Here is a 17,277-nt window from a genome sequence, read left to right as displayed (position 1 = left end):
AACTTACTTGTTCAGTCTCTGTGGATGACAATGGCATACTAAAATCCAATTCGCCAACCGGAAGACTTGGCGGGTCTTCTGGTGCAGTAAGAATGATTTGAATTGGAGATCCTAAATCCTGGATGGGCACTTGGTGATAACCAGACTTTTTAGTCATAAAATTTTTCAAGGCAGTCATTTGATAATTATTTTCCATTATTTTTTTGGTAAACACCGTTGTAAATATGTCCAAAAGATAAAACCTCAAATCTTGTATCTCGAAAAAATACAAGACTAATTACAGAAACCAAGATAAATGAGTCAAAAATATAACTCAAAGGCTTTATCAATGCATAAATCTCAGAGTAAATTCTATATCTTGAAATGTTTTTGCTTCTTTAAACCAACAAGTATAAATAAAATTAAAATAATTTTCAGTTGATAAAAACGTCGGCGAAAAATGAAAAATGCAAAAAAAAAGCGCCTTTTTTACGTCCACAAAAAAGTCAATATATATAAACTAATATATATAACTAATATAATAAAAACTAATATATATAAAAGCAATACAATACTTTAAACTACCGAGATCAGATTATATGCAAAAAGTAAATTCCAGAAATCAAGTCCAAATTTTATATAAGTCCAGATTATATCCAAACTCACTAAATCCGAATTGTATATCAAGTCCAGAATATATATAAAAAAAAATCGAGTCCAGATAAAATAAATCAAGTCTAAATATAACCAAAATGGAAGTCAAATCCTGACAGTGTCCATAAAGATCTAACTATATTTTTTGATGGAAAAAAAATTTCATCGAACAATATCTGATAACAGTTAGTTTCTGAACGGGGTAAAAACTGAATATGAACCTCAGCTATCTGGAGTAGTTTTCGTCGCCCACAAGTAAAAAAAGAATAAAAGAAAAGTCTACAAGAAAATAAACACAAAAGTAAGTAACTTGGAACGCTTTCAAAGGATTGTCGGTGCGAAGTGTTAAAACGTTTGGCGGAAGAAAAGAAAAATGATGACAAGTCTAAAACAAATTTGAAAAAGATAGCCTGCCATGAACCGCCGCTAAGAAATGCAAAGATACCGTAACATAAACGTCATAAAAACAATTCATTTAATCAAAAAAATATGACATAATATGAAGAGAAGAGAAGTAAACTAAGTCAAAAGGGGAAATGAAGTCAAGGTTGCAGTTAAATCAAACCGTTGTTCTTCGATTAGATATAGAAGTTAATTGGATATTAGTGAAGCCAGTAAATAACAGCTAATATTGCGTACGCATTGACGACAGTTCTGAAGAGGTTAATTAATTCTGGAGACTTTTTAGTAATATTTACTGACATATCCTTTTTAGATATCAACAAATGTCTCACACTGTTCAGCTCACTTCAAACTAAGAGCAACATGTAATTTTATTTTATTCACAACTTTAATTAATTTAAGTTATTTAAGAAGAAAAAAATCATAACTTTAAGAATTGATCATAATGACAAATAGACATTAAAAGTAAACTCAACTCAATGATATATTATACAGGGCGCAAAATATGAATGAGCAACTCTGAATAACTTTTGATCTAATGATCGGATCTTCAAGTTTTAGGACTCAATCCTAATGGTTTGAAGGGGTTACCTCAAATATGCTAAGTAATTAGTGCAGACGATCTTTTAAGTTATAAAAACAGGACTTTAATAAACTCGATTTCTCAGGAACTATTCGACCGATTTCGCTTAAATTTTGTATTCCACTATGTAAAATTACATTCCTTGAAATGCTGTAAAAAATTGCTTACCTTACAATTCAACATTTTCTTCGACTATTATTAAATAAAATAATAAATATTTACTAAAGTTTGCTTCCTCCCTGGAATTACCTTTGGATAAGCGAATTTAATGATTATGTGCAAATATTTTTCAATTAACTTAAAAATTTCTTGAGATATAGTGATTTACGCAAAATTAGCAGTAAGGGGTTCAAACTGTGGTCCGTTCTCCTGATCAAACTTTCAAAAGCATATTTACCAAATTGCGGCTACCTTCTATATTTTAGGGTTCCGAATCCGATGGGGAAAAAAAGTCTGATTATTCAGAGACAGTACGTTTTTGTGATTGATTTGGTAACTTAAAATATCATCTGAGATAATTAATTAGCATATTTAAGGTCACCCCCTTGAACCATTAAGATTGAGTTGCGCATTTACACCAGGCGTTTTCAAACACTGAAAAACAAGTTCAATAAAATTACATTTAATTTCAAACCATTCTAAACAGAATAAAACAATACAAACGTAGAAAAAAAACTATTAAAAAATAAAGAGGCCGAGAGTCTATTAAAATTTTAAAGGTATATAGATCAAGAACTTCTTTTCATAATAAAACAGACTGCAAACACACAAATTGGAAAATTTTAAAGAATGATTTCTTTCATCAGTAAATTCAATAGGGCAAAATGACCAAGTTAAAAATTGTAGCTCAACTTGCTTTTATAGAACCTTTTCATTAAATTCATCTAAATAATTCTTTGAGTTGAAATTCAAAAGTTGAATAGTTCCGAGAAGAAACATCAAAGTTGCGATCTTTTTCATTAGCACTACAACTTTATAAATATTATTAATTTCTTGGAAACTATACAAGCAATAAATAAATAATCCAATCCCAAAAAAAAACTGAAGTTGTAAGATATTACTTAATTAAAAGCTTCATTGGCTTCAAAAATAAGAAATAACAGTCCACTTGTTTCGAGTGCTCAAAAACAGAAACCCATTTTCAAGACTTGCCACACATGAAAGAGAATAAACAAAAGTGATTTGAAATATAAAACGTAAAGTTGCCAACAAAAAATGGGGGGAAATGTCAAATTTCATATTTTAAATCACTTTTATTTCTTCTCATTCACGTCTGACAAGTCTTGAAAATGGGCGTCTATTTTGGAGCGCTTGAAACATGTCGATTGTTATTTCCTATTTATATATTTTTGAAGCAAATGAAGTTTTTAATCATGTGATATACAAACAATTACTCAAAATTTCAAATTTTGAATTATTTTTTAAATTGTAGGCTAATACAAAATAAAAACTGATGTCTTATATTTTCTACATAATCTCAGTCTTGCAGCTAGGTATTATTTGCCGAGATAGACTAAATTCAAGACTTGAAAAAGCCCGGGTAAAAAAAGAATTTTGCCAGGAAAGACCAAATTTTGCTCGGAAATAAGTTTTTTTTTTTTTCAGAAAAGACGCAATTTCGCCCGGAGAAAATGAATTTTTTTAAAAAATATTTTTTGTATGCATAGTTATATACACTAAATATAAGAAAAAGAATATTGTTTACTGAAAAAATAATGCTTGATTAATACCGAAGGTATTAATAAAATAAATGGTTATGAAAATAACTATTTAAATTGCTCTCATACCAGCCTAAATATTTAATGAATCAGCCTTCCAAATGCAAATTGATGATGATCATGATGATACAGTTCCTGGAATTTTTCTTTGTAAAATATAACGCATCATATGTTATGTAATTTGTTTTAAATTTTAAATAAACATTCATGAAAGAAATTGCACATATCTTTTTATAGCACAAGGTATTATTGTATTTTTCAATGTTTGAATTCTTTATGTGTTGAATAAAAAATTATAAACTTTTAAACAAAAAATTATAAACTTTTATCTTCTTTTTTTTTAACTTTTGAAATGAACGAAAAAATCAATTCCCAAGCATGAAATTTCAAACATTTATATTCTAAGCATTCGAAATATATAATTTAAGATTTCACTGAACATGCAGAAATACTCATGAAGTTTAAATAATTATGATTGAATAACCATATCATGATCAACAAAATGCATCTACAATATGCATACACATTCCATTAATAAATAATTTCCGCACATGTTCATAGTCTTAATCTACATAGTTTTAATCTTTCTTTTATAACTAACAAAATTTATTACCAAACAAAAATATTAAATACAACTGGTAGTCATTAAAATGTAAAATATAAATTTAATTTCAAGCGTCATGTCAATTTCATAAAACTAGAAACTTCAAATATCAGAAAGTCTTTATTTCTTTTTATTGAAATATATAAACATAACATAAATTTTTCTGCTTTTAAGTCCCTAAGCGATATCATAGTTTGAACTGATATAATCAAAAATTAGAAAATATTCTTTAAAGACCTGAGCTGTCATAAGAGAAACGTGAATAATTGACAAACATGATATGTTTTGGCTGTCAACTCATTTTCTTAATTATCGTTTTCTGTCAAATTAGGAGTTCAAAAATCTAATATTATCTTTAAACAGATTTTTTTTTAACTTCTGCTAAAACATTTTTAAGCTGTTTCAGCAGAAGAAATATTCACACAAAAAATACAGCAGTTAACGCAGATAAATCAGCATTTTGTCAACTATATATTATGAAAGAGTTCCGCCCGTAAATTTCTAAGTAAAAACGAGCTTATCTTAGATATGTATGACAGGAAGGAATAAAGATATCGTTGGTTTTCCGATAACTTTTACGTCACTTGAAAGCGAGAGTAACACCTATCTCGCTACATGCTAAAAAAAAGTTTTGTAAACAAGATTTGAAAGAGAGTCAATATTTATGATCCGGTGTGAAAATATAAAAACTAAGCAAATCTAAGATTATTTGTCATTCGTAAAGTATTCGATTTTGTGCAAAACACTAATAGTTCTGATGTTTTGTTTAAAATACAATCACCATAATAAGAAATAATCCGACAATCGCTTTCTCCTAATAGTAGTTAATTTTTTCAAAATGGAAAAAAAAAGCCTTCTATTGCGTATTAAAAAATATATATATTTGATATTTTGTTAAAAATAAACAAGAAAGACGATCTCCATCATAAGATATAATCCAAGTATCGTTTTCTATCCGAAAAACATTATATTTTGGCCATGGAAAATGGAGGGAAAAAAAAGCCTTCTATTGCGTATTAAAAAATATATATATTTGATATTTTGTTAAAAATAAAAAAGAAAGACGATCTCCATCATAAGATATAATCCAAGTATCGTTTTCTATTCGAAAAACATTATATTTTGGCCATGGAAAATGGAGAAAAAAAAAGCCTTCTATTGCGTATTAAAAAATATATATATTTGATATTTTGTTAAAAATAAACAAGAAAGACGATCTCCATCATAAGATATAATCCAGCAATCGTTTTCTATTCGAAAAGCATTCTATTTTGGCCATGGAAAATGTGGGAAAAAAAGCCTTCTATTGCGTATTAAAAAATATATATATTTGATATTTTGTTAAAAATAAACAAGAAAGACGATCTCCATCATAAGATATAATCCAAGTATCGTTTTCTATTCGAAAAACATTATATTTTGGCCATGGAAAATGGAGAAAAAAAAAAGCCTTCTATTGCGTATTAAAAAATATATATATTTGATATTTTGTTAAAAATAAACAAGAAAGACGATCTCCATCATAAGATATAATCCAACAATCGTTTTCAATTCGAAAAACATTCTATTTTGGCCATGGAAAATGGAAAAAAAAAGCCTTCTATTGCGTATTATAAAATATATATATTTGATATTTTGTTAAAAATAAACAAGAAAGACGATCTCCATCATAAGATATAATCCAACAATCGTTTTCTATTCGAAAAACATTCTATTTTGGCCATGGAAAATGAAAAAAAAAGCCTTCTATTGTGTATTAAAAAATATATATATTTGATATTTTGTTAAAAATAAACAAGAAAGACGATCTCCATCATAAGATATAATCCAACAATCGTTTTCTATTCGAAAAACATTCTATTTTGGCCATGGAAAATGGAAAAAAAAAGCCTTCTATTGCGTATTAAAAAATATATATATTTGATATATAGTTAAAAATAAACAAGAAAGACGATCTCCATCATAAGATATAATCCAACAATCGTTTTCTATTCGAAAAGCATTCTATTTTGGGCATATATTATACAGGGGTTCGACAAAATAATGGAAACATTAAAACTTCTTTTTAAAAATTTCTCAAGAAACACTCAAGAGAATTATTTTTTAACTTAAGAGTTGTTTAATTCCTGCGATCTTTAAAATTTAGCAATAAGGTTTAAAACTTTCAGAGGTTCGAAGGACTGACTATAAATGAACAGAAAATAGTGTTTTTGAACACCCTATGACAAAAGATGTAGCAATTAATTTTTAACTTGCAACAATTATTTGGTTGCAATAATTGCACAATATGCAATAATTGCACAAAATTTCGTAAAACTAGCTTAAAATTTATGGAGATATTGCTTTAAATAATTCCAAAATAAGTATTTCTAAGGAAATATGAAAAAATGTATTAGTACAGAAGTGTTTCCATTATTTTGTCCACCCCCTGTATGTGTGTATATATATATATATATATATATATATATATATATATATATATATATATATATATATATATATATATATATATATATATATATATATATATATATATATATATATATATATACTGATGGAGGGAAAAAATCCCAACACCGTGAAGAAATTATTACAGAGCAATGAAATTTCGGTAATGTGTCTGCCTGAGTAATATAATTGATTAAAGTTTCAAGGTCACAGGTTAACCCCTTAACGATAGGTTAATTTTCAAGAAAACGGTCATAAAAGCGCCTATTTTTTTCGCTTTTGTATTACTTATTTGATTAGTGCAGACATCTAGTTTAAAATAAACTAACTATCTACAATTACCTTAAAAATATCCTGGTACTGCCATCTTGTGTAAAATGGGAAATAAAATGTTTTCCGGGCAAAAGAAATGAATTAGTTGTATTCTTATTGGCGCGTTACTACTGATCACTCCTGTCGGTCAATATCACGGGAGCGAGAAATAATGGGCGAAAATTCACTCCAATCATTTTCACGCGAGCGAGAAGTAAGGGGTTAATGCAATTAACCTGTGACCTTGATGCAATTAACTTGTAACCTGTGAGAAGAACCATTTCAAATACTGGTACATAAATAACCAGAGTAACCACTAGAATTTTGAATGCAAGCATGCAAACTGTGTCGTACAGATACCGTATATCCCTTTGTGGGATGGAGTTCCATGCCTGCTGCACCCGATATGGTGATAGTTAATGCTGGTTATGGATGACGCTGAAGTTGTCGTCCAATTATGTCCCAAACGAACTCCATTGGTGTAACATCTGGTGATCTAGCAGGCCAAGGCAAATATGTTGACATTCTGCAGTGCATGTTGTGTTACAACAGCAGTATGAGGGCGAGCGGTGGAAAATACCACTTTGAATGCTGCTCATGAATGGAAATAAAACAGGATGAATCACCAGGTTGGCACACAAATTTGCAGTCGAGGTGTGTGGAATAACCACGAGAGTGTTCCTGTTGTCATAAGAAATTGCTCCCCAGACAATAACTCCAGGTGTAGATCCAGTGTATCTAGGTCAGGGGCAGGTCGGTAGCCGGGGCTCATCTGGCCTCCTTCTAACTAATATACGGTTACCACTGGCACCAAAGGCATAACCGACTTTCATCAGAAAACACAATAGATCTCCACTTTGTCTCCAGTGAGTTCTAACTCAACACCACTCACGTCGTAAACGGCAGTGGTTTGGAGTCAGTGGAATGCAAGCTACAGAGTGTCTCGCTCAGAGCTGTACTTGAAGCAACCGATTTGTAATGCAAGCTACAGAGTGTCTCGCTCAGAGCTGTACTTGAAGCAACCGATTTGTAATGCAAGCTACAGAGTGTCTCGCTCAGAGCTGTACTTGAAGCAACCGATTTGTAATGCAAGCTACAGAGTGTCTCGCTCAGAGCTGTACTTGAAGCAACCGATTTGTAATGCAAGCTACAGAGTGTCTCGCTCAGAGCTGTACTTGAAGCAACCGATTTGTAATGCAAGCTACAGAGTGTCTCGCTCAGAGCTGTACTTGAAGCAACCGATTTGTAATGCAAGCTACAGAGTGTCTCGCTCAGAGCTGTACTTGAAGCAACCGATTTGTAATGCAAGCTACAGAGTGTCTCGCTCAGAGCTGTACTTGAAGCAACCGATTTGTAATGCAAGCTACAGAGTGTCTCGCTCAGAGCTGTACTTGAAGCAACCGATTTGTAATGCAAGCTACAGAGTGTCTCGCTCAGAGCTGTACTTGAAGCAACCGATTTGTAATGAAAGCTACAGAGTGTCTCGCTCAGAGCTGTACTTGAAGCAACCGAGTTGTAATGCAAGCTACAGAGTGTCTCACTCAGAGCTGTACTTGAAACAGCCGATTTGTAATGCAAGCTACAGAGTGTCTCGCTCAGAGCTGTACTTGAAGCAACAGATTTGTAATGCAAGCTACTGAGTGTCTCGCTCAGAGCTGTACTTGAAGCAACCGATTTGAAAAAGTTCGTTGTGTCACTGCAGTGCCAACTGCAGCTTAAAGCTCGAATTTCTGGTGCAGACGCAGTACGCAGCCATACGCCGTATACGGCGCAAAATAATTTAACTATTAAAAACTATTAACCATAATAATTGAACTATTTCATTTTGCTTTTACCCCACTAGCTTAAATGTAATGGCAACGTAAATTATTATGATTAAATAATTGAATTTGAGCTTTATCTGAACCATAATAAGCTAAATTCAATTTCAGTAGACGTTGCTACATAAGAACAATAACTTTTCCGAATAACATTCCCATACATAATACTAAAACTAGTAAATTAGGCGTACTAAAACACAAATCATTATCGATATTAATATATTACTATTAATAAAATGTATTTACTATCTTAACTTAATAACTTAATCTTTACTTTTAATACACCTAAGAACCATTACATTATGACCACCCTGGTAATAACCTGTAGGATCACCTTTAGCCTCAAAACTGCTAGCACCCGCCGTGGCATTGGTTACACAAGGTGCTGATAGGTAGTCTGAGGTATCTGGTACCAAGCGCTCACCAACTGGTCCTGCAATTCCCGCACATTGCGAGGGGGTAGCGTGGCAGCACGAATTTGGTTTTCTAAGTAGGACCACAAATGCTCTATTGGATTAAGGTCAGGTGAATTTGGGGGCCAAGACATGCCTTGAAAGTCACTGGAATGTTCCTCGAACCAATCCATGACGATTCGACCCTTATGACATGGTGCATTATCCTGTTGGTAAACAGCATACCCCGCAGGAAAAACTGTTGTCATGAATGGGTGAACCTGGTCTGCAACTATGTTCAAGTAGCTTACAGACGTCAGGGATTGTTCAATGAGGATTATGGGTCCTAATGTGCCCCGTGAAAACATTGTTCCTGGGCGAGAAACCATGAAAACCTGGGCGAGCCCATTGTTATAGATGGAGGGTGGTCATAATGTAATGGCTTTTCGGTGTATATTACTATCAATATGAAAACATATATATCGAAATTAGGTACTGTTACACTATAAATATCGAGTAGTATCTTTACTTTCTTTAATACTTTTTCGGTGCTAAATACGCATCAGTATTTTCTTACAATGTGCCTATGTCCCTAACTATTAGTATATACATGTTTGATAACTTGTGCGATAATTGGGGAAAATTTCACAAAAGGATAGTATAATAATAATTAAGGTATAAAATACTTTTTTTTAATTGGGCAATTTCACCTACACTGAAAAGCATAATTGTCTAATATATATTATTATAAATTTGTATCATGGATTTGTTGTGGCAGATAAAAAAGTTAAAAGTTTAACTTTTAAAATTAAGATTTAAACGTTAAAATAAAGATGTTGCTACCACTAAGAAAAAATATTCTCAACGAACGTACAAGTTAGTACAGAGAATCACCAAATATACATATCTATTTATAGAAGCACTCAACAGCATTTAGTTTTTCAGTGAACTTGTTGACATTAGCTAAAAAGAATTAAATAAATAAATGATAAAAAGTCCCACAAAAAATAAATTCCGAATAAAAATTTCGATGAAAATAAGATTTAATATTCCTAGTAATTTAATATTCACATTATTTTCTGAGTTTTCTCATTAATTCAATAACATAATAACGAGAGAAAAAAAGAAATAAAACCATTAACAAAAAGCCATCAATCCAAATCAAACCAAAATGGCAAAATTAATAACAATAACAAAGTACGTAAAATTTATAACTGATTTTTAACAATGCATCCACCTATTACAACATAGAAACTAAAAGGCAGTAAAAAGCCCTTGAACATTTTTAAAATATACTATCGTCTCCCTCCGTAATTACTACTTAGTTTACACAGGAAGCTCTATAATTCACTTTCGAAAAACAACATCCTTCACGAAGCTAAAAATAGACAGCTAAAAGCAAATATTACTTAACATCCAATGACGTTTATTTCCTAAATAAACACGAAAGAATCATGTGAACATACAACGTGAGAATCGTACAATACCGTTTAAAATTGCAATAATTGAACAATCGCAAATATTTACCTGGCCAAATCCTTCAACATTTTCCAATATACAAGGTGGTCGTCCACCGCCCAGCGGTAATATTGGTGCACGAAACATATCCGATTTAACAATTAAAGAAAACGATTATTGTCTTAAACGATTAAAGAAAACGATTATTGTCTGAGTATTTGCTAGATAAACAGAATGAAGACTAACACAACGCCAGAGTAAAAATTCGACAACCGATTATGCCAATAAAAATGTCTATATCACAAAATCATTTAGTTGTAAAAGTTCCGAATGGAAGATATAAAAGAATGAAAGAGAAATAAGCAAGCGCATTTGTCGTTTAATGGTAACAGCTGCATACGACAGAACTGTTCTATCAGACGGGAGGTCTATGTTTATACACGTTTTCAAGATGGTATATATGACGTATTTATATTTTGTGTTACGTAAATGGCAACGCAAACGAATTATTACACATTTCAGTTACTGGTATAATCGAATGAATGCCGCGTACTAGTACAACTGTACATAAGTTTTAATGTACTAATAAAACACCAACAACATTGTAATAAAAACAAATTTCCCCGATGAAATATACCTAGAAACGTAAACACACAAAAATATTTCATGTAAGAATTTTAGTTATTTATAATTCTGATTTATTAGCTCTTTAATACTCATCGATTTTCAGAGCACTTCTAAAAATAGTCCATTAGTTAAAAGATTTTTCTTTATTTACAATTGACGACATTGAACATTTGTTTTTATCTGTTGGCATAAAATCCTCTTTATTTTGCCATATAATAATATTTAAATTATATTTTTTTACTACAGTTTGATGCCAGGAAGAAAAAGGTAAAACAATTTTTGTTATTTGCATATAAGTACAGTTTTGAGTAACATAGTGTTAGGCCTTTTTCTTTTTATTCTAAGCATTTAACTTTTTTTTAAATGTTAATGTAGTGAAGCAAGTGATATAAGTACCAAAACTGAAATGCTAGCTTGATTTTTTTATTGTAATAATATGTTTCATGAAAATTGTTAAGTTTCCTTTCATAAATTTATGTTTTAAATGTTACAACAACAACAAAAAAAAAATAATAATAATAATTTATACATTTAAAATTGTTTTTTAAACTGTTTTCTGGGGTCAAAATGAATCATGTGGTCACAAGTGACAAAAGTAAATTGTTAGTTGATTATGTAAAGTAATAAGATTAAAAATAAATTTAAACATGTATCTAAGTAATAATAATTAAAAACAAAAGGGTATTTAGTTTTGAACAACAAATTTTAATCGTTTCTGGTATTTCAACAAACAGAAAAAGGAATATCGATATAACAGTTGGGCTGAAAAGTTCGTAGGCTAACATAGAAAAAAAAAATTTTTTTTCATAAGATTTGATTTTATTATTCAATATAGTTTCCTTCAAGTTCGATACAACGGTTATAGCGGTCATGTAGTTTTTTGATACCATTTTTATAGTACGATTTGCCTTTCGCCTCAAAATAGGCCTTAGTTTCAGCGATTACTTTTTCATCGGCTCTAAATTTCTTTCCCGCGAGCATTCTCTTGAGGTCTGAGAACAGGAAAAAGTCGCTGGGGGCCAGATCTGAAGAATACGGTGGATGCGGAAGCAATTCGAAGCCCAATTCATATAATTTTGCCACCGTTTTCATTGACTTGTGACACGGTGCATTGTCTTGATGAAACAGCACTTTCTTCTTCTTCAAACGGGGTCGTTTATCAGCGATTTCGTCCTTCAAACGCTCCAATAACGCTATGTAATAGTCGCTGTTGATGGTTTTTCCCTTTTCAAGATAGTCGATGAATATTATACCATGCGCATCCCAAAATACTGATGCCATAACTTTGTCAACTGTTGCGTCTTTCCACGGTTTGGAGTTGGTTCATCTCGTGAAGTCCACTCAGCTGAATGTCGATTGGACTCTGGTGTGAAATGATGGAGGCATGTTTCATCCATTGTCACATATCGACGCATAAATTCGGGTTTATTACGATTAAACAGTTTCAAACACAGCTCAGAATCATCAATTCATTGTTGTTTTTGGTCGATTGTGAGCTCGCGCGGCACTCACTTTGCATAGAGCTTTCGCATACCCAAATATTCATTCACGATATGTCCAACATGTTCCTTGGACATATCGTTCCTTGTTCGATAACTTTAGAGTCTCAGATATCTCTATCAACTTCACTTTACGGTTATCTAAAATTATTTTGAGGACTTTTTTGATGTTTTCGTCGGTAACAGCCTCTTTGGGGCGCCCACTGCGTGCATCATCGTCGGTGCTCATTTCGCCTCCTTTAAACTTTCCAAATCACTTCTCAACTGTTGATTTTCCTGGTGCAGAGTCCGAATAATGTTTATCAAGCCAAGTCTTGGCTTCAGCAGTATTTCTTTCGCTAAATAGCAATGCTTTATTAACACACGAAATTCCTTTTTATCCATTGTATTTAATCTAACAAAAGTTGCTTCACTAAAAATACTATATCTCACAAATTAATAGTTCGATTTATACACGCGTCTTTCGAAGGTTAGAACTAACTAGAAATCCTATGGATTTAAAAATAGTAGCGCCATCTATGTGGCAGCCTACGAACTTTTCTGCCCACCTGTTATATTTAATAGAAATCTAAAGAATTTCATAAACTTTCTGCATGTTTGTAAAACTTACTTTTTCGTTCAACTAATCATATATAGTTACAGATAAGGCCAATTATGAACTCAAATTTACTGTTAATAAATAATAGGAATAAGCATACTTAATTTGATTGACTTTCTATCAACAATTAAATTACGATCAAAAAAGCGAAAAAAATTTAAAATTCCTTGAAGTTTTTTTTCCTAAACAGTTAAGCACAGAATTTGCGAGCATATTAAACACGTAGAAAAAATTTAATCAAATGAAACAAACTCAAAATTAATCTTTTCGCTCAAAAATCCCCAACATTATAAATTTCCATTTAAAAAAAAATCACCAACTATATGTTAGTCGAAGTTGAAGTAAGTGATTTCGAACAACGTTTCTCAAGTCAAGGACCGATTTTGCGACAAAGGAATACTTCCGCTTTTTCGCAGACGACAAAAAAGACCTTGAAACTCGTTGCCTTTTTACCCACATCTCAGCAGACGAACTGAAATAGGGATTGAACAGAATAGAACAAATCATCATTTTGCTAGCAAGGTTATACAGCAGCAATGACATACTTTTACTTCAAGGTGGTGCAGCATTAACCCGACGACATTACTTCTTTCCTTTGTTTTGGCTCACTTTCACTCATTAATTTGTCTGGAGCTTTTCCAAAGCAGTGCGGTTTCTAATCAATGAAAAACTACAAAGCTTTAGTTATAACTGAGTGTAAAAATAGGTGCCGCGCGTGAATCTCATAAAGGTAGTGATTTAAATCATAGATGAGTAACATCATAAAAAGGTCATCAGTATTATAAGCTGTATTTTGAAACTAAGGTCAAAAATAGCAACTACTTATGAGAAATAATGCAAAAGTTGGGCAGAATTGCAGACAGTAAAACTTTTAGAATGAAGAAATAAGAGAGATCCAGAAACAATTCAAGATCAAGATTATTTGCGAATGTTAAAATATAGGCAAACCCTGCATCTTAATTTCTAATCTTCTGTGTAACAAACTAAATGTTTATAAAGTTTCATAAATTTCCTTTCTAATGTCATACAACTTATAAATTACTGTAATAATACATCAATTCATAACACAAATTAGTTTAATTAGTAAAAAGTTCTTTATTTTAAAAGGAGTAACGGTACATGGCATTCATAAAAAGATGAATTTTTATCAACATTGAAATAAATCCAAGAAATAAATTGTGAGAAATTAAAATATTTAAAATAAATCGTAATTTACTTTGCAAAACGTATTTTTGTCTTCATTAAAAAAACAATATCTTCGACATCTAAACATTTCATAGAAATATTATAAAACAAACTACAAAATTATTATGAAGAACTTCAAAATCCAATTTAAAACAATAAAAGAAAACAATAAACTCATCAAGTCATCAATCTAACTCAGTGTTTCCCAAACTTATGACTTTGTGTACCCTTTCTAAATTTGTCGTCACGCTGTGTACCACCAACAAAAGAATGAATGTATTTTCTACTATAAAAAAATTGCACAAAAGTTAAAAATCACAACTGGTTGTTGACACCACTAATTATTAATTGTTAACTCTGCAAAAAATAGCCAACAGAAAAATAAGTAATCGTAAATTTTCATGGCTAGCTTTGTTTTCAAATAAAAATTTTTGAAATTTTTGTTTGTTGCAAGATATTTCGAATAAGAACGCATACCTCTGCTAAACTGTTCCCGCACCCCTGGGGGTACGCGTACCACACTTTGGGAAACAGTGATCTAAATGATAGTTAAGCTCTTTGTCGTAGAGAATGACGCTAAAACCGTTTGGGCGGGCAAGACTGTTGCCATTTGGGCGTGCATCGATAAAAAGAAAAAAAATAACGTCTATTTATATACTCTAGCATTAGAATTGAAAATATACAAAAGCCGGAGCACAACCCCTTCTAAGATTACAGGTTTTCACTAATTAAATTTACAATTAAAAAAATTTGTGTTTAAATTAAACAACAACAAAAAAAAATGGAAAATGCTACTAAATCATCCCCCGAAGAGAAAATATATGTCCCTATTACGGATCGATGGAGAAAATTCTTCATAATAAAAATAATAATGCAAATACTAAATAATTATAAAAAAAGAAAAAGAATTTTAAAAAATACCGTTAAATGCGAGATAAATAATTTACTGGTAAACAATTTCTATTATTATTAATCATTTTAATTTTTAAATAATTCGAATCATGAAGTTAAAATTGATTATCATTTTGTGAAATTCCTATAATTCGGACCCGATTAAGTCCGAATCAAGTGAGATAATGACATTTTTTGTCGAACGTTTATGTATGTCACTTTTTGTAAGTTTTTAGAACAAATTTTATATTATTAATTACATTTAAAATGATCGTTATCATAATGTTGTTCAGTTGCGTTTCTTCTGATGAAGTTGGATTTAGTCACGTTGTAAATTTTTAAATATATTAGTAGCAATATTTAGGTATTTTCGGAGAAGAAAGTACTAGACAGCCGATAAATAACCTTAGAACGATGAATATTCAAATCGGTACCTTTTCGGTTTGTCTAGAGCAGTGGTTACCAACTGACGGCCCGCGAACCCTTTTTTTGTGGCCCGCGAACTAAAATATATTAGTTTCATTTTTTTGCGGACAATTTTTGTAAAAAATCTTGATGGGTTTAAAATATTTTTCTTTCGCTAAAAAAAAAGCCTAATTTCTTCGTTTCTGTGAAATTTAACATACCAACGGTGCAAAAAAATTTATTTCTCAGGTAAAAATCTACTTCGTATTTTGATTTGTAATTCAATACTTTCGTTTTGTACAACTTGATAAAAATCTGACAGTAATATTTAATGTTCCTTCAAACGTAAAACAGCTCTACATAAAATTTTGATAAAGTTGCGGCCCGCCAGTTGACTGGTGTTTTTAATTGCGGCCCACGGCCGCATGTAAGTCGGAAACCTCTGGTCTAGAGCAAAAAAATTCATTTTGCTTTACCTTTTTTTTGTTACTTTTTATAAACGTCCACGTTGTTCAGTGTTTAAAAAAGAAAATTTAAAAAAAAATTGGCTGGTCTTTTCTTTTTTAAACTACTTTTTGCTTGAGTCCGGCGAATCGATAAAACCGGTACTTTTTGGTTAACCGGGTGAAAGCAAAAAGTTGCAGCCAACTTTTTTTCTTAATTTTTATTTCATTTATTTTTAAACTCATAAAAATTAACTAAAATAAAAATAATTTTTTTTAAAAATATAGGTGAATTTCCTTGCACCCGTCTAACTGAAAAGTATCCTCAAATAAAGAATTAACATAATTATTTGCAGAAAAAAATGCTAAGTGCCTGTAAGTAGGAGAAAATGCTTAATTGTCAGTTATTTGCTGAATTGCGAACGAAAGAAAACATCCGTTATTTATTCGAAAATTTTCGTGACCGCTAGACACCCTGAATTTTTTGACAAATTTGATAGTTTTTACCATCACACAGTTAAAGCTTTGTTAATTTAATTGATAAGGTAAAGAAGTAACCTCGTGGCTCTAGCTAATCACGTGCTTCAAATGAATGACGTCATAGCAATGCTTTATTTTTATTTACTTAAACGTAAGAAGACGAAAAATTTGAGAGAACAGCACTGACATAAAAGGAAGCATATGAATAAAAAAGCAAATTAAGCATGATGATGATTTGAGTTTTTCGATTAGTTTAATAGATAGAAGCATCACAAAGAAGGGGTCTGTCCAGACATTTTGCTAAAGGTCCGTTTTTGAAAAATTGTGAAAAAATTACTCGTAATATGTGAATATAAAATAAACGTTAAGTCACATTCTTTCAACCAGGGTCCTGCTTTTATGAATTTGTGCAAATAGGGACCTGTTATTGCAAAAAATTTCTTCAAGGAGTTTTTAAATTGTAAATAGATACAAGATTATGCTCAACACTGTAAAACTATAATTAAAAAAAATTAAATTTTCAAAAATAAACAACAATTGCTGCTTCTAAATTAGAGATGCAACATACTGATATTTGGTATATACCCTATACTGCTAAACGCAGAATATTCATTTCGGACGAATATAGGAAGAAGCGTCTGCCGAAGACAAAACTTAATTCGTTTACATCCATCTTTATTTTTTTTCCCCTTGGGAAGGGTTTATTCGATTACAAAACAATAACGAAAATAAACAAATTTGTGAAGGGTCCGATTAAAAGTAAAATCATTCTGTGAAGG

The 17,277-nt window shown here is 31.1% G+C and overlaps 1 protein-coding gene and 1 long non-coding RNA gene across 6 annotated transcripts in view; one reads left to right on the top strand and one right to left on the bottom strand.

Annotated features, from left to right (window-relative positions):
- Positions 1–17,277, top strand: part of LOC147803964 (uncharacterized) — a 323,077-nt gene that overhangs the window by 33,715 nt on the left and 272,085 nt on the right. The gene's annotated exons all lie outside the window — the stretch shown is intronic.
- LOC107451281 (adenosylhomocysteinase-like 1) overlaps positions 1–17,277 on the bottom strand; it is a 249,994-nt gene that overhangs the window by 216,750 nt on the left and 15,967 nt on the right. Inside the window, exon 1 of one of the 5 annotated variants that reach the window (XM_087151583.1) lies at positions 10,440–10,612. The exons of 3 other annotated variants lie outside the window; for them this stretch is intronic. In XM_087151583.1, the coding sequence (XP_087007709.1) occupies positions 10,440–10,517 (78 nt within the window). In that variant the 5' untranslated portion in view covers positions 10,518–10,612. Of the gene's footprint in view, positions 1–7; positions 1,070–10,439; positions 10,613–17,277 lie in introns of those variants that run through there. One more of the 5 variants, XM_087151581.1, reaches the window with a different exon arrangement.

The sequence above is a fragment of the Parasteatoda tepidariorum genome, chromosome 9 (assembly GCF_982258835.1).
Source record: "Parasteatoda tepidariorum strain Cologne lab strain chromosome 9, Ptep-v5.0, whole genome shotgun sequence".
NCBI classification, from domain to species: Eukaryota; Metazoa; Arthropoda; class Arachnida; order Araneae; family Theridiidae; genus Parasteatoda; species Parasteatoda tepidariorum.
The sequence above is the reverse complement of the archived record's forward strand: the minus strand, read 5'-3'. Positions and strand labels throughout refer to the sequence as shown.